This window comes from Lagopus muta, chromosome 1 (assembly GCF_023343835.1).
Source record: "Lagopus muta isolate bLagMut1 chromosome 1, bLagMut1 primary, whole genome shotgun sequence".
Taxonomy (NCBI): Eukaryota; Metazoa; Chordata; class Aves; order Galliformes; family Phasianidae; genus Lagopus; species Lagopus muta.
In genome coordinates this window covers 47,422,206-47,449,999 of record NC_064433.1, presented here as the reverse complement: position 1 = coordinate 47,449,999, position 27,794 = coordinate 47,422,206, and the positions used below count along the sequence as shown (strand labels likewise).

Below are 27,794 nucleotides of genomic sequence, written 5' to 3'. Positions count from 1 at the left end.
AGCACATGAAACAAGGGCACCTGCAAGCCCAGCTCAAGACAGCTTCCTCCGGGATCCTGCTGCAACACAGTCTGTGCACATCCCATCATCTCACTGCTCCCACAGGCAGGAAGATTCCCCCGGGCAGCTTGCCTTTCACGGCAGCACAGCTCCTCCAAGCACTAAGCCACAGTATCCACAGTGCTCCACAAACAGCGAAGAGATGGCAATGACAAATTCACCATTGCCCTACACTGCACCTCTGGTCTGACACACTAATCGGGACAGTCCCTTATGAAACTGGTGTGTCTTCATTAGGGTCATGACTTTGTCTGCTACTTCAAATGTTACTTACCAGGAATATTTTATTATTCTGATTAAGGAATTGACATCTGGGCCTATCCACAGCAAGCCCTGAACTCAGAAATCCCTCCCACCCTATGAAGGATATGATCCTCGCCAGCACTGTAGGAGTGGTTGTAAACCATAAAAAATCATTGAATCATAGATTATCTCAAGTTGGAAGCGACCCATAAGGAGCATCGAGTCCAACCCCTGGCTTCACACCGTACCACCCAAAAAATCAGACCCTGTGTCAGAGAGTGTTACACAAACACTCCCTGAACTCCAACAGCTTGGGTCCACGACCACTGCCCCGGGGAGCCTGTTCCATGCCCATGCCGGGGGTCTGCCTATCAGTGGTTATCTCACCTATACATTTCTCCTTATTCTTTTGGTTGTGGAATGCTATCTCAGGTTTCTGAATGTCACACACAGAGATAGTCACAAAAACACGTAAAAATGTGCTTTTCCTCTCTTGTACATGCACTAGAAGCATGTGCAGGAACTTTTGGCTCATTTAGTGAATGGCAGTGCTTGGTGCATAACTGTGGGCTGGGCTGATCCTCATGTCCTTCATACTTTCATTTAACCGTAAAATCATGACGCTTTTTGCAGAGAGGCATACCAGGTTTTAAAATAATAATAACAATAATCTTATCATTTAAGTAGGTCCCTGGCTCCGTGAGCCAGTCAAAGAAGGAGGCAGCTGCAAAAAATGAGAGGTGGAAAGGAAGGGGCGATGGAGACAAGTTTAGCACCGGTTCAGTGGGACCCAGCTGGCCAAAGAAGAAATCCTCAGAAGCTTTCAAAGGTCACCAGTTACTCGCCAATTTATTTGCATCTTGTCAGAGCACATTATGGACTGCTAGCTACTTTCCTTGTGTTTACACAGATACACAAAACCCCATAAAATCAGTGTGTCAAATTACATCAGGTCTGTGGGGAAAAATGAAGAAAAGATAAGAAGATTAACACTGACATTTTCCAGAACACTTGAGAAATCCTTGTGAGTCAGTCATTAAACACAGCCTGTGCTTTCAAGATACTAATGCATGGGGCTGCACTTGTAAAAGCCATCCTCAGTGACCCAGGAGTCCAAGTGCTGCTGGCTCCTGATAGCATGAGAAGTGGTGTTCATGGCCCTCATGTAGTGTGAGGGCAGTAGAGAAGCAGCTCTGGTCTACATCCACTAGTTGTGAGCTGGGTATCTAAGTTCTCATTTGAGATGCCACAGGATACCCTGCCTGGCTCCTATCAGCTGCTCATGGGTTTTCCATACCTTCTGTATCATACCTTGAAGGTCTTTTCCAATCTAGATGATTTTGTGATTCGGAAATACCTGGCAACCTTGTGCAGATGTTTTGGATATACTCATGCATCTCAAATCACCTTACTAAGTGTTTCAATGGAGTTCTGAGGTTCCACTGGCTATTTCAGAGCTAAGATATCCAGTTTATGTGGATGGGGATGAGGATAAGATATCCAGTTTATGTGGATGGGGATGAGGATACTTACCAGACGGACTTTGTTCTGATGTATCAGCACTGACAAATATGAAAAGGTGTTGCAGAGTAACAATTACCAGCATGGGGTTGGCATATAGGATCACAGTATCACAGAATCATAAAGGTTGAAAAAGACTGCTAGGATCATCTAGTCCAATTGTCAGCCATCCCCAGCATGCCCACTAATCATGTTCCTCAGTGCCACATCCACAAGGCTCTGGAACACCTCCAGAGATGGTGATTCCACCACCTCCCTGGCACTGTGGGACATGGTGCTGATGAGCAGCCGATTAGACTAGATGATCCTAGCAGTCTTTTTCAACCTTTATGATTCTATGATTCTATGATACAGTAGCAAATTAACTTCCTTTAGCCATATCATGTCCCTGAACAGATAAGCTGGCTGCTGGTGAATGAGAGAAGTAGCAGCCGGGCTCTCCCTCTGTGTTGGCTCCACTCCTTTCGCTTTTCTCACTACTGGCATTGCCTGATCCTGGGTTGCCAATGTCTGGTGCTGCCCACAGCACCCTGCAGCCTGGGGCCAGCCAGGTTTCACCAGCTGCAGCATGGAGCCACCCGCACAGGGCAGAGCACTGTGGCCTTTCTCACCTCAGCTGGGTCCAGGGGACAGAGAATGTCTGGGAGTTTTGGAGAGTGAGTTTGTAACTTTCATTAAACCAAGTAATAAAGCAATTAGATGCCTAGGGAGTGACAGTGCATGGTGTTCTGTGATATGTTCAAACAATGTGTTTATTTTTGGTCAGTGATATTGGCTACACTGTGAATACTGTCACTCCTTCTGCTTAGCTACCTGTTCAGTACACTGACAACACAACAAACTCTCTCCTTGAAAAATCTCACCTCCAGCACAATCTCCTTCACGCTGTGCTAACAGTGCAATAGCCTCCACCCTGTCCTACCCCTTCCATTTCCTCCGTCTTTAAATCAAATAAGAAATAAACAGTACAACACCCTTGGAAATAGTCATGGGGCAGGGAAATGGCCCAGAGGTGATAGACCAAGTGGTCAGCTCAGAGCACCCCCTCTTTAGCCAGAGCAAAGACAAAGGCAGCATTTGGCATTTCTGGGTGCCACCTCCTCACAAATTGGACTTTGTGCTGGAGTTCCCAACCATGAACTCCCCGTGTTCTGGTTCTGAAAGCAAGTATTCAAGGCTTACCAAAAACCCCATCTAAACACTGAATGATTTTCCTTTGGACCTGAAACACTTGACACCAAGAAAGGAATGATTTCAAAGAAAAAGAAAAAAGGAAAAAGGAAAAAGGAAAAAAACTCATGGCAGCGTTCTTCAGAGCTGTTACTTACTTGCAGCCATCATCTCTTCCAAACTGCATGTATTGCTCCCCCATTTTGAGTTCCAGTAAGAAAATAAGTGTTTCAAATACATAACAGTGATGTGCTGCTTTGGCAGAGAGTGCCGGTTGGTGCTTCCTTCTCAGAAACTTCCTTCTATAAATGAGCTGGGTTTGGTCAATCTCTTTCTATTCCTGGCTTCTAAATGCCTGGATTCCTGGTATAAAGGGGTTTATTTTCTGAGAAGATAAGAGATTTGTACAAGAAAAGGGCAAGAGGATTTGTTAAAATATTCTGGCCAGTGCACACTGGGAGATGGTTAGATCTGCCATTGCATGGGTGCTGTTGGCGACATGTTTTCCAAGACAGCTCTTCTGCTTGGAATCAGAGGCAGTGGCTTGGTTAAGAGGCTCTATAGAGGGTTGTTTCTGTGCAAGAAGCATTCCTGGGAATCAGGTTGCACACTAAATCTCTTTGCTCAGTGATACAGAAAATTCTGCTTTGAAGCTCCAGCTACCTTATCAAACGCCACCACAATGACATAAAACAAAGCTGAGATCCAACACCAATTTTTCCTTCCACTTCAGACTTCATAAAACAAACAAACAAAACAAAACCTGCTGATAGGTTTTATTTTTCTATCAGTGTGCTGGTACTGATCTGTACCTCCACAACAGCCAGCAAAAAAAATCCCAATACCTGGCATAAACTTGTCACCTTTCCTGGCTAAATTATCAGAAATACCACTACATTTACACGCTTACTCTTAATCAGGCACATCCTGTTGGGTGATATGGCTGTGCACAAATCTGCTATTGGCTGCAGAACCATGGGATCAGTCAGCAGTTTCTGTCTGTGAGCTATCCAGCCAAAGCTAGTCAGTAATTGATGACGTGATTCTTCATGAAGGAAATGAGTTACAGCAAAGAAAAAATATAAGGAACAAATGAAAGGTAAAATTGAGGACAATTGGTTCATAGGCTATCGCTCCTGCAGATTTTCTTGCAGTATGGAAGAGGTCCCCGTGACAGGCAGATTGTGATGGCTGGATGTCACCAGTCCCAACATCACCTCTTGCAAAGCTACTGAAAAGCCACCTGTGAAAGTCAATGGGAAAATCAAGCAGGCTCCATGAAGGTGTAACTAATGTATTTGATAACACACACAGCTTTGGTATCAGCCTTGGAGATGGAGTTTCCCTTCTGGATAGTTCAGTCTTTATGTTATACTGTGAGGCCAATGGGCAGCTTTTCTGACCTCCAGGACAATACAAGCCCCAAAGTGCCTCAGATACTGCCTTGCTGGAGGTTTGGGACTACAGCTCATCGTTTTACTCCTCACTTCATAACACATTCTTGAATGAATCTCCCAGCACAACGTTTGCCAGGAGAAATCAGTTGCACTGATGTGAAGATTTTTCTTCTTGTTTCCTCCAGTCCTACCTGCTGATGACAACTGATGCTTTATGTACCTCCAATCCTCTGGTATGACCGTTGACTGACATTAAGCTCCCCAGGGGCCATAGCGATGTTTACTTTATGCATGCCTCTCCATTTGCCGGTTAAGCAGCGTTAAAATCGATGACATCATGATACATATTCAAGTAGTTGTACTTGGGAGAAAAAGCATGGGGAAACAGTACCCCATTGTATCTGTTTAACTGAGGCAGAAGTTTAAATGGGTGTGCCTGTGATAGCATTCCAGCCCCAGCTGCTTGCTCCTGTGAAATGCTGCCTCTCACTGCAGCTGATCTCGCTGGGCACACCGCTGTGCACAGACACACATTCCTGCACGCAGGCATGCACAAGTAGCAGCAGCCGCACCCAGCCCTGCACACCTGTGGTTCTACTGCCTCTACCACTGCAACAGGTATTAAAAATAGATACAGTATGGGATTTGTAAGGTGAAGGGGGTGGTTAAAGCAGGAGCCATGCAGGCTAGGAGAGAGAGGATAGTTGCAAGCAGCAACATCACAGAAAGTGCTTTGCCCTAAAAATTCACTGCAGGAAGCTCAGTATATGCTCCTCTGGGGCAGGAGCTCTTCTTGATCTGCACTCTATAAATGCTGCTTAATGCAGTAGCTGCCCTTTGTAAAGATGGAGCACTTAGGCCATATATTTGAATCCTCGCCAGAGAGATTAAGTACTTGAGAAGTGGAGCTGAGGTCCTAATCTAATCCATTTCATTATTCTCTCTTTAATTCTATCATAATAAAGAGTGGAGATCTCAAGGGGAGAGCTGACTGGAGGGTGCTGCAATCTGTGCATAGAATTCTCACTCAGTGTTTTATATTTTCCAATAAATACAAAGGAAAACCACCTCCTAGCATATGCAGCCTAATGCAAGGAGCAGCTCATACAGCAAGGAGTACGTGCACTCTTCATCACACCAAAAATCCAACCTTCTTTTGAAACTTCAAAAGGAAATTTCCACTGGTGATTCAGACTAGATGGTGGGACCTCCTGCTGCTGGGATGGTTTCTGCTTCACCTAAAGCCTGCATTCCAGATAAAACTGGTGCTGTCTGCTATCACACCGGTGTGTTCGCCTTCCTGTCCTTGGTGGTCATGAAAGACATTGCAAACATGCCACATTTACACAGACATACCCAAACAATAAGCAGTGATGAGTTAGAAAACAACACGATGCTGGTGAACGTCACATAGAAACCTCCCCACTCCGGGAACATCCAGTCTGGTGCTGGGCCCAGGACTGGAAGGGGGAAAGGATATCCAAACCAGGGAGATAAGGCAGGCTGCCATTTCTTTGGCCTTAATTACTTTTCCTCCAAACTTCCTGACAGCCCAGGAGCACCCTGAAGCTAGGAGGAAGAACAAAAATATCCTGTCATTATTAGTAGTCAAATAGAGGGGACTTAGCAGAGAGGAGACAGGTTTGCAAGGCTTCTGGCATGCAGTATGGAGAAAGATAGTACATGCCAGATGGATTTTGTTTTGGTCCAATTTGGACCGATAACCTCAACTAAGGAACAACTAAACTCACTCTCTGGACTCCCTGCTTCCTGCTTCTTTCCAGACTCAGCAGCCCTGGACTGCTCTGTTTGATAAACAAAGTGACATCCCCCGTAGTGACAGTCATACTCCAGGGAAAGGTTTAATTTATTGAAGGTGTAGTTGCCAATTAACCTTCTTAGAAATGCAAACACAGCTTCAGCTAATGATAGGAGCAATCCAACAAAACATTAGAGAGATGAGGGACTGCTCTTGGTGTGTGTGTGATAGGGCAAATGGAGCTATGACCTTCCTGCAGCAGGTTCTGCTCCTCTTTCACAGTCACTGCATTGCCTGATAATCCTTTCCTTGCTTATTATTAACAAACCACTCCAACAGACATTTGTTTGTAGTAATAAAAAGTCTACTGGCAAGGGAACAGCTGTCCTGTGGAAAGGCTTTGAAGCGCTTCTCCAGGAAGCCATGGCCACATACAGGATCTCACCCCAAGGTAACACCTAGCTGCTGTTGAGCACCAGGAATCACCACTATGTTTTCAGAGTAAGCAGTACCAGGCCTATGGCACCTGCTGGGTGGCTTATTTAACCATACGGAAAAATCATCACCTTCATGTTTACATTTTTAAAAGGCAAAAGGAATCACCACACATTTTGGCTCTGACCTGTTTGGCATGTGGCGTATGGCATCATGCGTGGAATAGGCTAAGGTTACAGGGCCACAATGCACGTAAAGGCAGCAGTTACCATGAGATCTTACACTACAGGAATTAGCGTCTCAGTGGTATTCTGCAGTGAGGCAGCTGATGAATCACCACTAGCCCTATGACTTAGCACACTAGCCTTTCACAGCCTACAGTCTATCCTGCTCTAAGGAGCCAGCCACAACCTGACAAGCCATCTCATGGTTGCTTTCCTTCAGCCAGAACTGAAATCACTCAGTGGATCTGAAGCTGTGCTGAACTGGAGCTGCGTTATGTTAGGCTTTGTTCTTATGTGACAACCCAAGTAAGAAATAAATCCAACTCATAATGATTCACCTGTCTGATTAGCAGCATGTTTTTCCCTAGAGGTAAAGGCAAAGGAAAGTGACAATCCACGTGTGATTCTGCCAAACAAAACACACATTCTGGATGTGTTACATGACAGTCGGCTTTCTTTAGCAAACAGCATCTGTTGCTATTCCATTTCCAATTAAAAAAAATGTTTGGACTTACATAACAGTTGATCCCGAATCTCAGTAGTGGTTAATCTAGCTGTACATGTGGTTAAAACTTCCGCTGGCCAGTTGAAATCTGACTTTCCTATCTAGTCATTTGTATTTATTAAGTAGAGATAAATGAATCAGTTGAGTTCTACTGTTTAGGATGTATCTTGCTCTTTCAATGCAGCAGAAAATTTTGATAGGCTTGCCCTCTATTTAACCATCCCTTTCCTTACTCACCAAACAGATTAAGACAAGTTGCTGACAATAAATGAATGACCTCTTTCTAACAAGCAGTTTCACACTGTCAAGCATGAGGAGATTGGTCGGGTGGGCCCAGGCAATATAATTTCTGCCTTGTTTCATTGACTTTATTGTTTTATATCTTCTAAACTCTACAGCATCCATAAACACAGATCTCAGTCCATCATGACTAGATGAGATATGCTTGCAGTTGTGCAATGAGGGAACCTGCATGGGGCTGTAAGTAAACTCCTCTGGCAAGAGCCTTCAAAGCACAGAGGCGTCTCCTACGTTGCCATCAAGAGAGGAAGAACAATTCAGGAACTGCTGAGACAGTTTGCATCTCCCCACACCCTGGAAAACGCAAGATAGGGAGTGCTGGAGGAAAATGGCCCAGGCAGGCATCTACCTATTATGCCTATTAGCAAGAAGTGTCTGCAGGACCACATCATGGTGTGATGTGAACAGCAAAACAAAGAACTGGCTGAGTATCTGAGAGATCTGCCTACAAGAGGCAAGGCAAGCAGGGCAGGGTGCAACAGGTGCTTAGAAAAGGGCACAAACAAATGATGAATGCATGAGGCTACCATGGTGAAGGAAGGGAGTCAGACATGTAGGGATAGCTAAAGAGAGCGAGGAGATGGCATGTCCCAAAAAAGCTCAAACTACTGGAAGCTCAAAAAAGGCATCATGTTCTGGGGCACACCAAGCATGATGAAATCCTGCTCAGAGAAGATCTCAGCAGAGTTCAGCAGGCCTGTGCCAGCTTTAGGAGCAAAGCACTTGGGTGCCAGTTAATTACATGAAGCCCTTGGAACAAATAAGCCAGCGTGCACTGAGTCTGGAAGGCAGCGAAGGAGCTGCACCCTGGGAGCTGTGGGCAGAGGAGCTCCCTGCCCCAGGCCATGCAAGGAAATTCTCTTCCTTACATTATCGCAGAGGTGGCTCCAGGCTGTTCCTACATGGCAGCACCACCCAGGATCTCTGTCACTGAACGCTTCCCAAGATTAGTGGAGTCCCTTGGTCAGCTTTATCTGATCGGAAAGTGGGAGAGGACTGAGTGGTGATGAAATCCTGCAGACAGCGCAAAAAAAGTGGAGCTTGCAACTTTCTGTTCACCTAGGCAATAAGATTTCTCTGAGGTAAGCGGGCAGGCTAACCTGCTTGGAGGTTCCAGTACAGCCTCCTACGTCAGGCTGCCCTGGCTTGTACCTCGAACACTTCTAAGTAAAGCTGGATCTGGGGCAGTGCACCCATTCACCAGCAATTTCCTTCAATCCAAGATTCATTTTAAGGCTCACCATGGCTTCTAGTGCAGTTATCTTACTTCAGCAAAGCAGGCAGAAAATTACACATTTGTACAGTCAGTGTAAGGCCAATTAGATGAATGTCCAGATCCTGAAAGTCAGACAACTTCAAGCAAGACAAAGTCTCCGCGCCATGGTTGGCTTCACATTTCTGCTTCCGAAAGGTCTATCCCCATCTAGAAGTACCAGCTCTATGCAACTTAGCATCCAGCTTGTGAAAAACTTCTCTCTCACTAGTCATCTTTATCCCTCCATTTTCACATGTCAATAACCACTGCACAACAACCCTTCATGCAGACTTCAGCATATTTTTGGATGTTAACCTCAGAAGAAAGAAGGAAAGCACCAACTACACAAACTGGTAGCACACAGTTCTGTGGAGTTCATCACATAAGCGCAGGGTTGACATGGCCAACACAGCTAAGCCCTCCCACCAGGAGGCTGCCCTGGCTCAGGCAAGTGAGGCTAAAGGACATGGCAAGGGAGGGTCCTGCTTAAGGACCTAATCTGTGTCCTACTTGGCAAAGGACAAACAAATACTGCTGCTTGAGGGTTTCTGTCTTCCTTGCCAAGAAAGAACAAGCAAACAGCTTCCCAAGGGTTTTTTTTTTTGTTGTTTTTTGTTTTGTTTTTAATTAAAAAAAAAAAGGAAAGAAAACACACAAAGCAACAAAACAAACCAAAACCCTCAGAACCTCTGATGTGTGTATGAGATAAAGAGGATTTCACTGAGACTATGCCTGCCAGCAAGGTGCCCTTCCCTTGTACAACAGATTTATCAACCGCTGGAGGCTACAGAGCCTTGCACAGACCACATCTTTCTTAAAGTAAGCAGCTTCTGTTGAATTCAAAAGAGCCACAACTGCCTGCAGTTGGATTTTCAAAGGAACATGGCAGTCACATACTCACGAAAAGAGCAGAGATCATAATTACAGCAATTGTCCTTGCATCAGCTTAACCACGCAGTGATGGGGAGGGAGAGCCCCCATTAACCACAAAAAGCCATTTATAGGGCAGACCAGATGGTAGCATCTGACTTGCAAAAGAAGCACTGGCATTTTCAAAGTGAGATAGCCCAGAAATCATGGAGGGGGTTTCCAAAAATTCATCTTTTGAACTACATAAAGGCAATTTAACCAGAGTAAAAGTAGTCATATCTGACTGAGAGCATTGGAAGAACCAAAGGGCCAGTGTGCTAACAACACTTTGCAGGGACCCACTACAAACCTGACTGACAAGAGCAAGCCTGGCTGCACCAGACCACCAAACAGGTGGAAGGGAGGCTCTCTCTAAATTTGATCTTAGTATGTGTAGACTAGCAAGTTATTTCTGATATTCATTACATAGATAACAAAGTAACAAATGATTATAGTTGATCTATTCTGGACAGTAGAGTCAATACTCTGTTTGCATTCTTTACAACTTTGCATTTTCACCTAAACTTTTATTGGTATTTGGAAGAGTGACTCCAAGATTCCAAGTTAATATTAAAGCAGTCCTCATCAAAGGGTGCAGAAAGCCTTAAACAAAGAAACACCTACAGGACTTGAGTATCTAGTGGAAAATCACCCATAGATCTGCAGAATCTTTAAGAGGCATTTGAGATCTGCAATTGGAGGGAAGGAAAGCTGACTTTTTAGGTTCTGCCGGTGGAGTCTATTAGGGCATCTGCTTCATGCTGTTGATTGTATTTTGGAATGACCCGTCGTTAACAACCATACAGAGCCTCTGGAATACACAAAGATAAGCAGCTGTATGCATGCACATGAACAGCAGCAATAGGAAACCAGCCATCAGTGGCAAATTTACCATTCCTTATTTTTTGTTGCTTTAAATAAAACTAAACAAGCTTCTCTCCCAGGCTTGCTCCAGGGATCCTGCACCCCAATTACACTGTGACTCCAGGGAAGAAGTTATTGTGACTCCAACATCGTTGTGCATAGACCTTTTCCTAGGTCAAAACCAGGAGATTTAATTTTTAACTCTGTTAACAGAATGAACAGTAGGACAAGAAAAACACACAAATGAATCATTCCCTTCTGGAAAGCCAGCATAACCAAATCAATTCAATCTTATCATGAAATCCTCCCTTCTACCTCACACAAATGACTTGCAGAGCAGGATTTGCTCTTTGCCTTTCTTTGCACAAAGATATATTTGTGCGTGAAAAAATCTTAACAAGGATAAAGAGAATTTAAATCAGTCCACATGGAAATACGCCAACTAGAGGCCTGTCAACAGGGTTCTATCTCTGCCTTTATAAGGATTTGAATGGAAGATAAAGTATTTACCCTTTTGGCAAAGAAAGCCCACAGTGTGTCTCCCATTCCTCAGGAATACTTGGAAATACCAAGCTCAGTGTGTAATGGAAGGCAGAAGCTTCTGACAGCTTTATCTCTGGAGTTTATTTCAAAAAGGCAGAGAAGCAGCAAGTATATCTCTGCAATTATGATGATCCTCCAGCACAGAAGGCAAAGAAAATGTTGCTGTACGCCCTCTTCCTTGCAGGCGTGCTGAATTACTCTGTGTCAGCTTCCAGTTAGCCCAGGTTCAGGCTTCCAGATAAATCCCTGAGAAGCACTGAACAAACTCCAAGGGACAACAGGATGGTCCTCAGGAGAAGATACAGCACCGCTGGCATAGCTGTATCTGCCCCTGGACCAGAGAGGGAAAAACCATTCTTTTCAGATACCAAAGGGAAAACAACTTCTGTTTTTCCTTTTAAGTAGTTACCTGGCAGCTTTCATAGTTTGATTAGGAGAAAAAATCTATAGACTAAGAAAACTTCTTTCAACTTTGTTTTTTTCTTTCTCCTCAAAGTTCAGGGGTTAAACCAAAGCTTGGGCTTCTATGTCAGAAACTTATATTCTGATTCTCTGAGTTTACACATTGAGAGTTTTTCCACAAAATGAATTGCTAAGTATTTAGAAAAGAGTCAGTAAGAATCCAGAGTGACTACATAACTACTTCTGGCACCAAAACTGGATTTCTACAGTATTTGTTTGCTCTGCAACATTTACAAGAATTACTTGCTCAAATGTTCACAGAAGCTCCTCACATGCTACCTAAGGCAGACCACAACTTCATATTTATACAAGAGTTAATATTTATATAAGATCAAAATGCTTGGTACGTGCCTCTGTCTTCCACAAGTCATGCAATCAATTTCATTCCTCCTCAAGTACTTCCAATGGCTCTTAAGTATGTTGGATATTTTCCTTTTTCCTGTGCTTGGCACAACTGTGAATGTTTTCTAATTTCAGCTTCACTTCATAAACAGTCCTTCCAGATTCCCAATCACTTCTTACTCAGAGTTCCTAACTAAAACTAAGGCTCTTCAAAGCACAGATAAATGGTTCATGCTAGAATGTTATCACATACAGCTCACTCTCTTTGTCATCTCTATTTCAGGGGGTTTGCAATCATAGAACGCACTTCATGGTCCGGACCATGGTGGGATTGCAAAGGATGCTACCTTTTGGCAGCTATCCTCTCAATATTTATGCGGAATAACAAAAAAAAAAAAAAAAAAAAGAAAAAAAAGGAAACCCCAGTTTTGGTTTCCTACAGATAGGTCTGCACACAACACTACTTTCATCCCTGACACCAGTGTTCAATTTCACTCTTCCTCCCCAAAGGCTCTTCCCACCTCTGCTGTCTCTGTAACATTAAATTGAAAGACACAATATCCCTGTTCTTTACTGCTTGACGTAGACATCTGTGCAGCATTAGAAAATCAAAACTATAAAGCATTTTTTATATCATTACAAGCACATAAACAATCATGTCATCGACTTTGGGAAGTACAGAACTGTTTCAAACTGCAAACATCTCTTCTGAAGGTATCTTGAGAATACGGTTTTTTATTGAACTGTTTGAGTTTCAACTATAAAAACTGGCAGGTTGTTCTAGCCTGATCCTGCTTTATGGCACCAAGATTAATCCTTCACCTCAGCTCTCTGATGTGCAGAGGCTTGAGAGGCTCTCACAGAAGTGTGCTTCAGAATTACCCCCTAAGTGTCCACCTGACTGAACAAACACACTGGCAGTAGTTCTTATACAGAAGCACGAAGCCAAACACATATCAGTACTGGTGTTTTCTATTATCCAGAGGGACAGGTCTTCTGCCTTTTTCTCCCTTCATGTCTCATTAAACCATCTACAGATTTTCCTTTAGTCTGGATGTGAGATGTTTTGACTAAATTTTATTTTTAGACACTCCCTATCCTACTTCAGTTATATAAACACCCCCCAGCCCAACCCTCATAACACCTTCACGGTATGAAACTATTTCCTATCACTTCAACCTGTTGAGATATTTTTGGTTGAAATTGAATGTGCATACCTGTAGCAGGTAGGTGAGGCACCAGTGAGAATGTGGGTGGGGGCAGACTTTTGCTTTTCTTGCACCAAGGACTTCTACAGTTTGTCGTACCACCCAAAGGGAGGTGGCCAACTGTCCAGGGTTGACTCAAGGAGTGACTCTACATCCTTTTTATAAGGAGTAAACTACTACTCTCCTGCACTACTCTTGCCAGTAGAGGACCTTTGATCCCAAGAAGGGTCATGACAGATCCTCCCTGCTGATGCAATCTTCCACCCAACAAATGAGTAGAGGCTCTGTCAATTAAGCATCAGCAATTTCCAGAAAGAATGACCCTGTCCCACCTCCTCCAGCAATAAAATTGCCCTTCACATTATTATATAAGGTTGACTCTGTATGCCACCTAAGTTACATTGCTAGGATAGTATTGACAGGCTTATCATCAAGAGACTAGGGACTCAGAGAGGTATAATCATTGTTTGTTGATAGCAGGTCCAACCCTGTTCAGTTTGTGAATCACTGCATTCAACTATCTGCAAACCAGAAGAGCAGTTGAGAGCTCCCTTGCTCCACAGCATTTGCATCTCATGCTCACTCAAATTCCTCTATTTTCTCATCTCTGGTATATCACAGATTGGCCAGGGTTGGAAGGGACTTCAAGGATGATGAATCTCCAATCCTCCTGCCACATGCAGGGCCACCAGCCTCCACATTTCATACTAGACCAGACTGCGCAGGGCCCCATCTAACCTAGCCTTGAACACCTCCAGGGATGGGGCATCCACGGCTTCTCTGGGCAGCCTGTTCCAGCACCTCACCACTCTCACGGTAAAGAACTTCCCCCTGACATGCAACCTAAATCTTCCCTCCCTCAACTTAAAACCATTTCCCTCTGTCCTGAAGTTATCAACCTTTTCAAAGAGTTGATTCCCCTCCTGTTTGTAGGCTCCCATTAGGTACTGCAGTACTGCAGTGATGTCACCCCACAGCCTTCTTTTCTCCAGGCTGAACAAGCCCAGCTCCCTCAGCCTGTCTTCGTAGGGGAGGTGCTCCAGTCCCCCGATCACTCTGTGGCCCTCCTCTGGACCCTTTCTAACAGCTCCCTGTCTTTCTTTACTTTCTTATCTTACAGCTATTTCCTCTTACCTAAGGGAATGACTACTAAAGGCACGTGCAGAATTAATATACTTTGTCATTTTGCCTCTCTGCAGCAAGATCAATAAAAGATTTGCGCACACTTCCTCAACTGTAAGAATATTTTCAGCTGTCAATAGACCTGAATTCTGTAGCGTTATGTATCTGCCATTGAGCCTACACTGCTTTAGAATTATCATACTTGAAAGTGAATATTTGGAAAATTTGAGTAAACTACTAGAAAAGAAGGACAGAGGACATAGACACTTCTCACAACAGTGAGTACATCTCTTCCTCATTAAGAGAAAAGACAACATAATACATGTTGCCTCTATTTCAAAATAGCTTAGTCAAAACCCACCTTTTCTAGAACGTCTTGCCTCAAAAGTATAAGAACATTCTGACCAGAACAAATGTATAGTAAGATACATGCTAACACTATGAAATACCAATTTTACCATTTTTCAGTATTGCAGTAATTCTTGATTTCCATTTACATCTTAAACAATAAAATTTTGAACACCATCTTTCATGAGCAGAAAGTCCAAGTTTTTTTCTTCTTCTGATGGGCACTAAATTTCTGTGTTGAATGATCATGAAGCAGCTTCTCACCTATCTCCTGCCCAAGAAAAGTGGCAAGTGCAAAAAAATTTATTACCAACGGGAACTAGCATTAACCTTCTAGCCTGTAGTGAAGTACAATTCTTCCATTTTTGCAAGTCGATAAGACTCTGAACTCGGTACAAGACAGAAAAACTACCAGAGGAATAAACAGGGCGATGCAAAAGAACCCCTTCAAAACCTGTTTGTCTGTCACCCAGCTCATGGGCTGTTTTTCTATGTAAATACTACCCTCTTGTGTTAGTTTGTAAGTATTACAAGAATTAATTGCAAAACCACAAAAGAAAACCAACCAAAAAAAAAAACCTCAGCCACCAAATACAGACCTCCCCTTGGTCTTACCAATGGTTACATACTCTCAACTGAATTCCAGGCTGCGAACAGTCCAACCAGCCAGAACAGGCTCTCTCTGTTGGATCACTCTTCACCTGACCCACTCCAGGTATTTATGTGACATCTGAATCAGTAGTAAGAATGATGTAAGAGGAAAACCTTCTGGTAGAGCTGATATTAGAAATAAGCAAAACAGGTCAGTTGCAATACAAATAAAACCAATTTGCTTTAAAATTAAGCTATATTTGGAGTTCTCTGAATCACACATCCTTTCAGTAAGGCAAACTCATCATGGATGTACAGTGGAAACTTGGTTACTTCTTTAAACTTTCTCATCTCTTCCTTCTGGCAATCCAATTTGATCCCAGAGGTACTCAGTGATTCTGGATACTGAGACAGAGGCAGCAGCAATGGGAAAGCTGCACCCACCTCTTTGGGGATAAGCTGGGCCATACCATACAGGCTTCCATTCCCTGAGGGACAACTTGGCTTCACTGAAAGACTGACACCATTATACCACAATGACCAAGCTCAGTCTGTAAACAGTGAAGCAGAAGAGAGGAAGACCTTTTAATCCTTTTCCAGACTGACTGCCCAATGCAACATTAAGCAGTTCTGAAAAAAATCCACTGCAGATGGCTGTGAAGACTATTTTTGCCAAGCTCGTGTAGCCATAAACAGGAAAGTAAAAGTTCATCCAAACACTGAGCTAGAAGGCTTTTCGTTTCTTCTTTTTCCCACCTGCCACCTTCTTCCTTACACCAAGAGCTTCTTCTGTATCATCATCATCACCATTCCGAGATCGCTTCTTCTCTCCCTGTTCCCTCAGCTCCTGCAATACAATCAAGAGATTGATTAAAGAGTTAGGGCAGACAAGGAAATTCACACCACCACTGAGAGTACACAAGGATGAAATGTCACCACTCACCATTCGAGCAAATCTCTGGGCCTCAGCCACACGCTCTGTTAGCATCATAACTTCCTCCTCTTGCATGGGGAATGCTGGCAGCTTCTTGCCAATCAGGTGCTCAATGCGCTGAAACAGCTCTACGTCATACCTGAAAAAAGATGCTAGCTTGGACCAGCCCAACCGGGACGCCTTCACAGTTACCTCTGTCCACAGACACTGCCCCTAATTGCAGATATTTTGTTGGCTTGTGCTAGTGCAGAGCAACTCTTAGATACATCCCAATAATGTCATCCTTCAGGGTGGCTTTGCTGATTTACCTGAGAAGTATCTGGGCAAAGACTTCATTCAGCAGTTATAAAAACACGAAAACCTATTTAACCTGTATCACTTATTACAAAAAATGTACATGTATTATGCAGTGAAGTTATAAACAAATAGTTCCAATAGTTGCATAGCTGCTTCTAGAATTTATCTTAGATCTTTCTCTCTCCCCTCCCTGAACTTTGAATGCTCTCCCTTTTTCACTAAAGAAATCCAACTGGTCCCTCAAAATGAAACACAGTATTTTCCTCTCATCAAGGATGAGGCCAATGCACTCTGCTTTGAAAGACAACTGGGAAGAATAAGTATGCGACATTTAAACACTTACTGTGTGACAAATGTGATTGATTTGCCAGATCTTCCAGCTCGAGCTGTTCTTCCAACACGATGAATGTAATCCTGAAAGCAATTTTCTTGATAAGCTATAGAACACACACAACACGCAAAGAGTTTGGGGAAGAGTTGGAGCAGATCCACCCTTATGATTGTTTCTTTCTTTATGGGGAGAAAAGAGTCAGGATTTGATACGCTAACTGTACGCAGTATTAAAGGTTTGATGAGACATTGGCTTGTGGAAGTGTGTATTTGGTTTTAATCTTTGATTGCTTTCTAGAAGAAAAGACCACTACTCAAGACCTTAGGACAGAAGCTGCGAGACATGGATGCTAATGGAACTATCACTTCCTCAGAAAGCTAATACTGAAAATAAAATCAAGCCAATGCTTCTGCCTTTATTCTCAGGATTTAGTTTTCTACCTAGCCTGTCTTGAACATAGACATGCACAATGAAAGGCAGGATGAACGAGAACAGTTTGGAAGCTTCCACTGAGAGCATTCCGTTTATATGATTCTGGGCTGTTTTCCAGGTTTTATAATGCATTATGCAAGTCAAAACACTCCATGCTACTGGCAGTACCTGTGGGTATCACTAAATCATGAGAACACTTCTATGATACAGTAAGCTGAAAGGGAGGTGCACAAAAACTGTAATGATGTCATTCATGGGGCCGCTTCCCAACTTTAACTTCTGCCTTTCCATAACGACAAAATCAATTTATCCAAGGATGAGCCACCTTTTTTTTTTGTTTGCAGTGCATGGCACCTTTGAGCTATACAGGAAATAGCAGCAAATCTTGAAGCGTATGTCAATGGTGTGCTTTCTGAAACCAAGCTTATGAACAAAGCCACATCCACAAGATAATACTATGCTTTCTACAAAGAAGAAAGCTAATAACTCACATTTTTCAGCTTGCTATACATCTGTGATATGGAAGTGGAACATACCAAAGATACCATTCTTGATCAATTGAGCATGTGGGAAAATTTTATATTTTAAACACAGCTTAAGCCTGGATTGCAGGAACACAGATGCCTACTTGAAGCCTATACTATGTTAAAACTATTTCTGAAAAGTCTGTAATCTGTTCAATGCAGTATTATAAAACACTCTTGAGTAGAAATACCAAGACAAAGAACATCCCTCATTTCTCCTCTTCTCTTATGGATTCAGTTTTGCAACCCAGATCAGGCCACTCAAACTGAGATATCAACTCAGTCTTTGAGGCTGAACAACTTCTTTTCATCTACATGAGTGTGAACTACACGCCCCATCAGCAGGATGAAAGAAAAGAAGAAAAAGTTGTCTTTCTTCCTTTGCCTAGCTTCAACACTACACTTCCTGTTGATAGAAGACCCTCAGCTGGCACACAGACTAACTTACCTTAGAGTGCGTAGGAATATCAAAGTTTATCACCACATCCACATGTGGGATATCCAGACCTCTGCTTGCAACATCAGTAGCCAGCAGAATAGACCGTGCCTTTGCCTTGAACTTGTTTAAAGAGCCCAAGCGTTTGTTCTGGAAGAGGGGTGGACAGAAAGGAAATGAGAGAATGTTCACTCTGGTTAATATGCTCTTGTTGAAATACTGACAGGGATGAACTGTAGCAGAAACCACTCAAAAAGAAAAATCTCACTTCTCTAATTTCTAATTACACAAATCAGCAATGACATCCACATCAGATTAACATCTATGGATCAGTCCAGTCCACTAACTGTGAAATGCTTCTGCAAGGTAGCTGTGACTCAATATGGTATAGTTCATTTTCCAAGTGACATGTTTCCTGTCTAGTCCATCATGTGAGATATGCCCATACCTGACTCATCTGCCCATGGAGAGGAATAGCAGTGAACCCAAGGTTACGGAGCAGTAGAGCAGTCCTCTGAGTATTGTTACATGTACTACAGAATACCATGAAAGAATTTCCAGCTAGTTCATTCAAAATATAAACCAGGTAGCTATCCTGTAAAGAGAGGGGGAAAAAAGAGAAATTAATAAAGAAAGTAATAAAATACGCTACATTAAAGAGTAATTTAACTATAAAGGCAGAGAAAATACTTTGCAGATGTAGGAATAGTAAGACTAGACATAGAATAGGAAAGAAACAGAAGAAGCAGCGATACCTTGAATTTGGATGGGATGAAAATGTAGTACTGCTGTAGCTTTTCAACCGTCTGATATTTGGAAGAAACAGCACATTTAACAGGATTCTTCAGAGCAGCACGATGGAGTTTTTGAACCTAGGAAGATCAAAGTAAATCAATACTACAAGCTTCTGACAAAGTCTCTGTCCTTGTATCTACATCAGACAGTCTAGTTGACAGTGCAGCCTGATGAAAGAATAATTAAAGGAAAGTACTCGCCTCTCACCTGCTTGGTCATGGTGGCAGAAAACAGGAACGTCTTCCTGTCTCGAGGAATCACTTTCAGTATCTTATCTACCTGCAGAAGGAAAATGGAAAGAGAAATGCTGAGTACAACAGCAGTCAAGACATTAGTCTTCCAAATATAACAGCCATCCAAGAGAAGAGTGCTGCATGCACTCATGCAACTTTAGCTCACAGAAGGCACAAGTTTTCCCCTTTCTCATGGGAAGTTTTGGGCTGATGCTTCATTGATAGTTAAGTAGCACAGACTCCAGAAGTCAAACAGCAGTACAAAAAACAAGCAATATTCCTGCAGCAGGGTGCACATGATTGACATTTATTGTAGAACACAATGTCAGGCATTCCAGAGAAACCAGCTGACTTCACAGACAAAATGCCTCCTTACTTGCTAGCTAGTACTCTGCAGAACTCCTCTAGGTTTAGCTCTCACTACAGGCTTCCATGCAATTATAAGATCTTAGTTACAAGTTGCCACTGACTTCCTCAGAACTGCATTTTCTACATGACTGCATGTAATGATTTAAAGGGACTTGTATGGCATTCCAAAAAGCTCCTTCAGCACATTCCTACCTCTGTCTCAAAATCCATGTTAAGGATCCGGTCAGCTTCATCCATCACTAGGAACTTCAGAGCTCGTAAGTTGAAGCCCTTGGTGTTCTCGAGGTGATCCACTAGACGGCCAGGAGTTGCTACAAGGGAGTCAGAGAGAGCCAGTTAAGAATTAAAACCAAAGACCCAAAGAAGTAAGAGTTATCAGTTACAGAAATGAATTATTCACCAAATGTGAGTGTAAGTAGGTTTGTCATAAGCACTATTTCATCCTTGAAGTGTTTTGAAGTAAGACGAGGCTCCATGAAGAATGCCCATCTTCCCCACTCCCATGAAGCAAAACAGACAGCAGATGAGATGTACTAAGAATGAGACCAGGGTTTTGAATACTTCAGGAGAGATAAAGGCAATCCAGCAGGAATGCTTTGGAATGAGCTCGTAGCAGCAAGGCTATTGGGGCCCATTTTAGAAACATTAACATCTCAAGATTCAACAAATGAAGGATGTATTCCTGCTACCCCAAAGACACAAAAGCTTCTGCAGCCCTTTGGATGACTGTAATCTAATTATATTCATACCCCATACCTCGTGTATATTGACTTACCAATTATAATATGTGGTTTCTTGGCTAAGGCCAGAGACTGAGACATTGAGTCAATTCCACCGACAATAACCGCTGCAGAACAAACAGAGCACAGTGAATACCTCTGTTTATCACCAGCCAACCTATAGAGAATAATGTGCTTATTTTTACTCCCTGCCACGCACAACTCTACACAAATGAAAATTTTGCTTTCTTTATGAGAATTCACTCTATTTTAGTATATGCCTGACCTTTCCAGGCCTCTTAAGCCACACACTGAAGCCCCTACCAGCCTCACTTATTTTGTCACAGTTGAAGAGCTAGAGGCAGAGTCTACTCTGCAGCTTAACTCAACCTCAGAATCTGAGAATTCTTAAAATATCCCAAAAGCTTCTATGTCAGCAGCAAATATTAAAAAAAATAAGTAAATACAGACTGCCTGTGGGAAAGATTAAACTACATCATATATAGCAGAGCTCTATGCAGTGTAACACCAATACAAACTTACTGCTGGGGAGATTCTCCACTATTCCATCTTTAGCAGTTTGGACATTAAATGCTGAAGAGCTGCAGTTTTCCATAAGGGAAGACCACACAGTTAACAGTAGCTTCTCTCCTGTAACTGATATCAGCATCACAAAACTCTTACACCTTGTATTCAACCCTCCATACAACCATTGTCTACTCTTTCCTTTGCACTCCGGGAGCTGATCTTCAAGCTTTCAAAACAAAAGTATTCCAGTATCACAAGGCTACTTACCACTGTGGACACCAATTGAGGACCCAAGAGCTTCAAACTGCTCTGAAATTTGGAAGGCCAGCTCTCTTGTTGGCGTAAGGACAAGAGCAAATAATCGCTGAGGTGCATCCAGCAGTGCTTGAAGAATTGGCAAAGCAAATGCTCCTGTTTTCCCGGAGCCAGTTTCTGCTAGTCCAATGATATCTCTGCCTACAAGGCATAGCAAGGAGAGCAAAAAGTGTTACAAATCTGTATTAAATACAGTGGATTTCAAAGAACTGTGCAATAAAGCATAGGAGTTCACTAAGAATAAAAAGAATAGCCTCAGCAATAAATCCCCTCCCTCATTCCCCCAAAAAGGGCAAGAAACAAAAAAGGTGAAAGAAAACAGGAAGAGGTAACAGCAAATTTCAAAACATCTCCAGAGAATTCTAAAGTGTAACTTCATTTGTACATTATAAGTTACAGTCCTAATTCCTTTCAATTATGTTTCCGGGTAACATAACAGTGTTCTTACATCTCAAAAGCCACAATGTATTTTGTGCTGTAGATGAAAACAATAATCAAATCTGCTTGCAGCTAGCAAACATTAGGATGGGAAGTGCCCTACCCCAAAAAAAGCAACACTGTAGAATTCATCTGTAGGATTCATTCTCACTTGCTAAATTCCAACAGCTGAGAACATGCTGCCAACAGGCTGTAAACCAAAGAAAACTCAGGAATGTTATCTTTTCTTTTGCTTTTGAAGAGAATCTTCTATATGTATTAAATGAGTCCGACAACAGTTAAGTGCCAGCACAGAGCAGGCAATGAAAAGCCATTTCCATTTTAAAACCAGTGTCACTACATTATGCTTCTGTCTGATGGACTCTTTCTGAAAAAGAGATATTCTAGAAGTAGAAATATTTGCTAAATTTAGTAAGGTATTTTCCAGTCTTCCAGGACGTTTACAGAAAGACACTGTGGCTTTGTTATTTCTTTCTCCAGAAATCTGATTTCATGGCCTCTCCAACTTCAGAGGCAAATTCTCTAGATCTCTAACAGAAGAGGCACAGCCTCAGGCATGCCAGAAGTGTCCAGCATACCCCTGCGTAGTTCAGAAAGACCACAAGCAACGCAGACTAGTAGCTCAAAAGACTGGGAACAGCTATATTTACCATGGAGTGCCAAAACTATCCAATATAGTGAACAGACAAGAACCTACGCACTAATGTGAAAGCTTGAAATTGAAGGCAATGTTACAAGAGAAATTAACATTCCAGCTCCATCAGAGAAGGACACAAAAACAAAGATCAAAATTACTTCTAAATACAGAACTTCCACAAGGAAGATGGGAAAATGGCCTCAGCCCTGCCACTTCACAGAATCATTAAGGCTGAAAAGACCACTAAGATCACTTAATCCAACCATCATCCCATGCCCCTAATAGTCCATGTACTTCAGTACCACATCCATGCATTTCTTGATCATTTCCAGAGACAGTGCCTCTATCACCTACTTCAGCAGCCTGCTCTCCACTTTCTGAGAATAAACTTTTTCCTAATATCCAACCTGAATATCCACTGGCACAACATAAGCCATAAGCTCTTGTCCTGTCTTTGTTGTCTGGGAGAAAAGACCAACTCCCAGCTCCCCACAACCCCCTTTCAGGTCACTGCTGAGACTGTTAAGGTCTCAGCCTTCTCCAAGCCTCCTTCAGACAAACAACCTCAGTTCCCTCAGCCGCTCCCCATCAGACTTGTGCTCCAGACCCTTCATAGCTTTGTTGCCTTTCTTCTGGACATGCTCCAGGGCCTCCTCATCTTTCTTGTAGTGAGGGGCCAAGAAACGAACACAGCACTTGAGGTGTGGGCACTCACCAGTGCTGAGCACAGAGGGATGGTCACCTCCCTGCTCCTGTTGGCTGCATTATTGCTGATATAAGCCAGGATGCCATTGGCCTTCTTGGCCACCTGAGCACACTGCTGGCTGACATTCAACCAGCTGTCAGCTAACACTCCCAGACCGTTTTCATTTGCTCAGTTTGTGCGAAATGGATTCACACAGAGTTTTTGGGGAAGTCATCCCCACACTACGGATGGGAAACATGCTGCTTACCTTGCAGAGCCACAGGAATAGCTTCCACTTGAATCTTCGTTGGTACCTTCCATCCCAGCTGGTCACAAGCTTCACACAGGACATCGGTCACTCCCTGAGTATCATCGAAAAGAGTGGGAAACAAAGCATCAGTGAGCAACGAACGAAGTCACCAATCAAATACGTACTGTAACACAGTCGAGCTTGTCTCCATCACAGCCAATCCCCAAACCCGGGCCCGCGCAGCACCGCAGCGACATCCGCGCACGTGGTCGCCCCATCACCGGCACTGGCGGCTCCGCCGAGCATGGGGCAGCTCCTCCCCTCTCCCCGCCGCAGGCCTCATCTGCCGAGGCGAGGGCAGGCGGATGCTTCTCGAGAGCGGCGCAGACCGCAGCGAGCCCCAGCTCCGCCTCACCAGGTCCTTGAAGCTCCGCGCCTCTTCCACCACCGGCACCTCCTCAGCTTCCAGCCCGGCCGCCTTCCCCGGCTCCCCTGCCGCCGCCATGTTGGACCGTCCCTCCGGCGCGGCGCAGGGCACGCCGGGAGCTGTAGTCTCCCAGGGGCCGCAGCGGAGGGGCGGGGCCGGGCGCGGAGTCTCAGCCGGCGGCCATTGCGTGGCGGTCCGTCACGGCGCTGTGATGCTGCCGCGTGGCGGTACTCGCGGTCAGAGTTCGGGCAGCAGCGGGTCGTGCCTGAAGTAATAAACTGATTAGGTTTTTTCTTTGGTTGCAGCCCAGGGTAAGGGTGGCTTTCTGGGGCTGTAAGGTCTCACCGCTGGCTCATGTCCAGCTGCCACCCAGCAGTAACCCCAAGTCCTTTTATGCAGGGCTGTGCTCCATCCTTATGTCCCCCAGCCTGTACTGATAGCAGGGGTTGCCACGACCCAGGTGCTGACCTTGGATTTGTTGGATGTCATGAGGTCCACCTGTGCCCACTGCTCAGCCTGTCCAAGTCTCTCTGGATGGCATCCTGTCCCTCAGGCACATTGACCACACCACACATCTTGGTGTCATCCACCAGCTACCGAGGTGCACTTGACCCCACTGTTGACATCACTGATGAAGGTATTAAAGAGCATCGATCCCAGCACTGACCCCTGAGGGACACCACTCATTGCTGATCTCCATTCAGGCAGATACTGAGCCATTGACCGCCACTCTCTAGGTACGACCTCGTAACCAGTTCCTTATCAGACACTCCACCTGTCAAATCCATATCTTTCCAATTTGGAGAGAAGGATGTTGTGAGGCACCATGTCAAAGATCTTACTGAAGTTCAGACAGGCTACATCAGTGGTTCTTCTCTTGTCCATTGGTGCAGTTATGCCATGGGTATCCAATCTTTCAGAGAGGAATTGTCTTGTGGGCCATGTCTATGTAGGCTACATCAAAATAAATGCCCCCATGGAATTTACAACCAATACAAAGAGCACAATAACACCATTTGATAGAGCAAATTCTCAACTGCAAAACACTATTTTTCAGCATAGCCACCACCATTAGATACACATTTTTGACAGCAATGAGCAAGAGTCTGCATGCCACTCATTAAAACCTGCTCTGATGGAGGTAACCCGCTGTCGCTGTCGCCACTGCTGAAATGCACCACCCACCAATTCACATATCCACAGTCTGGTCTCCACAGGCATTCAGCAAACATCAAAGAATGGCACCCATTCAACTGCCATTTTTTCGGCATGGAGGAATTCAATGAAAAATCTTTTCTTCCTATACGCTTCCATGTTAGTCACCAATATGCCAAACTGCCTTTCCACTGCCATCTGAAACACAGCAACAAAATATAATGGGATATTGGTGAGAAGGTTCAATCTCTACTGCTATACCACCAACATTTGCTTCTGATATCATGGGCTAACACAAAATAGGAGGCATTATTTTCAGAGCAGATCTCATAGACTATGTTATATAGTTAATGTATATAAGTAACAAAATGATTTTATTCTTTAGTATTTTTATTCAAAAAAAGAAAAGGGCACAATAACCATAAAACTAGCAAGCCATTTGACTTTTTTTTTGGTCAAACTAGTGTATCTATCTGGTTCAGTGGAAGTAGATGCAATTCTTAGTGAATTCTCAAGGTGTTCATCAGAGATTTTTGTGAAATTCTACTCTTGTACTTCATCCTTTATAAGAATTGTTCACAAACGTATTTGCAACATACTACCAAACAGCGATGACATGAATAAGGCATGGATGTGAAGTGAGAGATGTTTTTCTCTGGTAAGAGAGGTCTTACAGCAAGTCTAGTAAAGAGATGCAATCAGATCTTACTTTAAGTGGACTATCTGATTGCAACTCTAAACAATCCATTTGAAAATTCATAGGTAGCATATTCGTGTCATATGAAAATAGAACTGCAAATATAACTTTTTTTTCCTTTCTTATTTACAGTCTATTCTCAAATTCTTTTAGCAAAACAGAAAGCAGAGCTGTATGTTCACAAGAATGTGTTTAGCCAATGTAACAAAATGCATAAAGTTTGGGCAGCCTGGTCTAGTGGTTGGTGATTCTGCTCCTGTTAGGGGGGTTGAAACTAGATGATCTTTGAGGTCTTTTTCAACCCAGGCCATTCTACAATTCTATGATTCTAAGATTCTGTGATTCTATGATGCTTCTATGATTTGCCACAAATTGAGTTAGTACTGTGCTGTGCCTTCCCTGTGTCCCAGTTTCAGCTCAAACAGTGCTGATCACATACTGAGGTTTGGTCATTGCTGGCCACGGGTTGGACATGCCTGTGTTGTGTCATCAAAGAAAGGCACTAAGTTGATCAAGTCGATGCCCTTGATGAAGCCATGCTGGTTATCCTATATCACCTCTCTCTCTTCCATATGCTTAGCTTAGCTTCCAGGAGGATCTTCTCCATGAACTTCCCCTGCACTGAGGCGAGGCTAACAGGTGTGTAGTTCCTTGAGTTGTGCTTTCCACCCTTCTTAAAAATGGATGTGACATTGCCTTCACAACTTCGAAGAGCTGGAAACAACAAAACACACTTAACTGTTGTATAATCAATAGATATCAAGATGCCATAATCACAACATAATCAAGAGAGTTAGGCAAAGTAGACAACGATAACAAAAAGAGAAAAAGTGGAAGAGCTTACGCTTTGGCTGGGCTCACCACAAAACACCAAGAGAGATGATCTCCAGAAGAGAGCCTTCCCCTCTGGTAGCCAGCTCTTAAATAGGTCTAGGAGGAATTGCCTTCACCTGTGCTCCAATGGCTGACTCATGGCTCGCCTCAGGTGGTCAATCAGAGGTTCAGGCTGTGACTCAGCAGTTCCCATACAACTGTAGAAATAGAGCACAAAATGAGGGAATGAGAGTTGGGAATGGAAGCCAGCATTCCCCACCTCTTATGATAGGTGCTGTTGCTGACCAAACAGGGAACCTGTGAAAGGTGGAAATAATGATGAATTTAGTGGCCTTTGAGGAAAATATGTCATAACTGTCATTCCTGAGTGCCTATTTTCCATCTGGTCTGAGTGTGGCTTCTCTGGTCTGTAGTCCCAACATTGAGTGCAGCAGGGCATCCTCACAACTAGGTGAATGTCCTTTGCTCTATGGAAAATGGATGTTAACATGTCAGAGAGCTTGGGCCTAGAAGAGACAGCAGAGCTGATGACAAAACAGAACTTGTGACAGCATTTGCGAGCAGACCTCCATCTCTCTTGCCACTCGGGAAGCCAAATTGGGTGTGCCCACAATGAAAATGCTGACGTTCATGAGCATCTGTCACTGGATTCCTAGTGTGCGATTTCCTCTGCTCCCAGAACAATGAGGAAAGTTAGAGGAAATCCGAACAAACTCTCTGCATGACAGGGAAAGGAAAGGAAACCTGGAACAATTCACTGGGCAGCAGTGGAAATGAACTTGCTGCATCCCACTGTGCTCAGGAGCAGTGATTTAAAAGCAAACAAACAAACAAGAAAAAAGAAAACACTCAGTATAGACGCTAGCTATGACCACACAGCTAAAAAACTATAACAGTTTGAACCATGAGCTTGCTGTTCATCTTTAGTGCTAAAGGTTAGGCCTGGCCAGTACATGAGACATGAGCCCTTTCTGTGAGATGCCTCAGGAAATGGAGTTAGGGATGTGACAGGAAGGCGCTCACTCTTTGTTGAGCTTACTTCTCAGATAATATGGTAAGTGCTGATCTGGTGGGGGCAGGGGGACCAGTTCACCATCTATTCTGATGCATTTCAGTTTGGGTAATTCTATTTTGTTAGTAAATGTGTTTTGAACGAAAGTTTCTGACTGTCCTAAACTCTCAAGAAAATCCCTGTGTGTGATAAAAAATGTATTGCTTCTGAATTGTGATTCTCTTTTTGTGCTTCTCAAAACAGGGCACCATAAGTTACACTGGACTTCAACATTTTCACTGCAGGGATTTCAGTCTTGGCCTTTGAACAAGCACATTCCTAACCCTACTGCTTGTTAAAAGCTTATTCTTCTGTAGGAAAGTGCAGTGTGGGCACATACATGCATGGGCAAATTTTAATTCAGATGTAATAGCAACTATTCCCTCTGTACTCAGCAGTGGCGAGGTCACATCTCAGGTATTGTGCTCAGTTTTGGGCCCATCACTACA

The 27,794-nt window shown here is 43.5% G+C and overlaps 1 protein-coding gene across 1 annotated transcript; it reads right to left on the bottom strand.

Annotated features, from left to right (window-relative positions):
• Positions 1 to 1,189: 1,189 nt before the first annotated feature.
• DDX47 (DEAD-box helicase 47) lies at positions 1,190 to 23,724 on the bottom strand. The gene is made up of 12 exons (XM_048967967.1): positions 23,597 to 23,724; positions 23,200 to 23,293; positions 21,124 to 21,312; positions 20,385 to 20,456; positions 19,802 to 19,920; positions 19,215 to 19,286; positions 18,968 to 19,084; positions 18,661 to 18,807; positions 18,225 to 18,362; positions 16,833 to 16,903; positions 16,202 to 16,331; positions 1,190 to 16,105 (listed from the first exon to the last, which is right to left on the bottom strand). Exons 1-12 carry the CDS (start codon positions 23,684 to 23,686, stop codon positions 15,983 to 15,985), a joined length of 1,362 nt encoding a protein of 453 aa, XP_048823924.1. The 5' UTR covers positions 23,687 to 23,724; the 3' UTR covers positions 1,190 to 15,982.
• Positions 23,725 to 27,794: the final 4,070 nt, after the last annotated feature.

Excerpts from the sequence above, each read along its gene's own strand:
- DDX47 (XM_048967967.1), bottom strand. The coding sequence starts at position 23,686 with ATGGCGGCGGCAGGGGAGCCGGGGAAGGCGGCCGGGCTGGAAGCTGAG. Across the intron at positions 19,287-19,801 it reads ACATGGATTTTGAGACAGAG|GTAGATAAGATACTGAAAGT; the intron begins GTAGGAATGTGC and ends TTCCTTCTGCAG. Across the intron at positions 16,332-16,832 it reads TCAATCACATTTGTCACACA|GTATGACGTAGAGCTGTTTC; the intron begins GTAAGTGTTTAA and ends ATCTTTTTTCAG.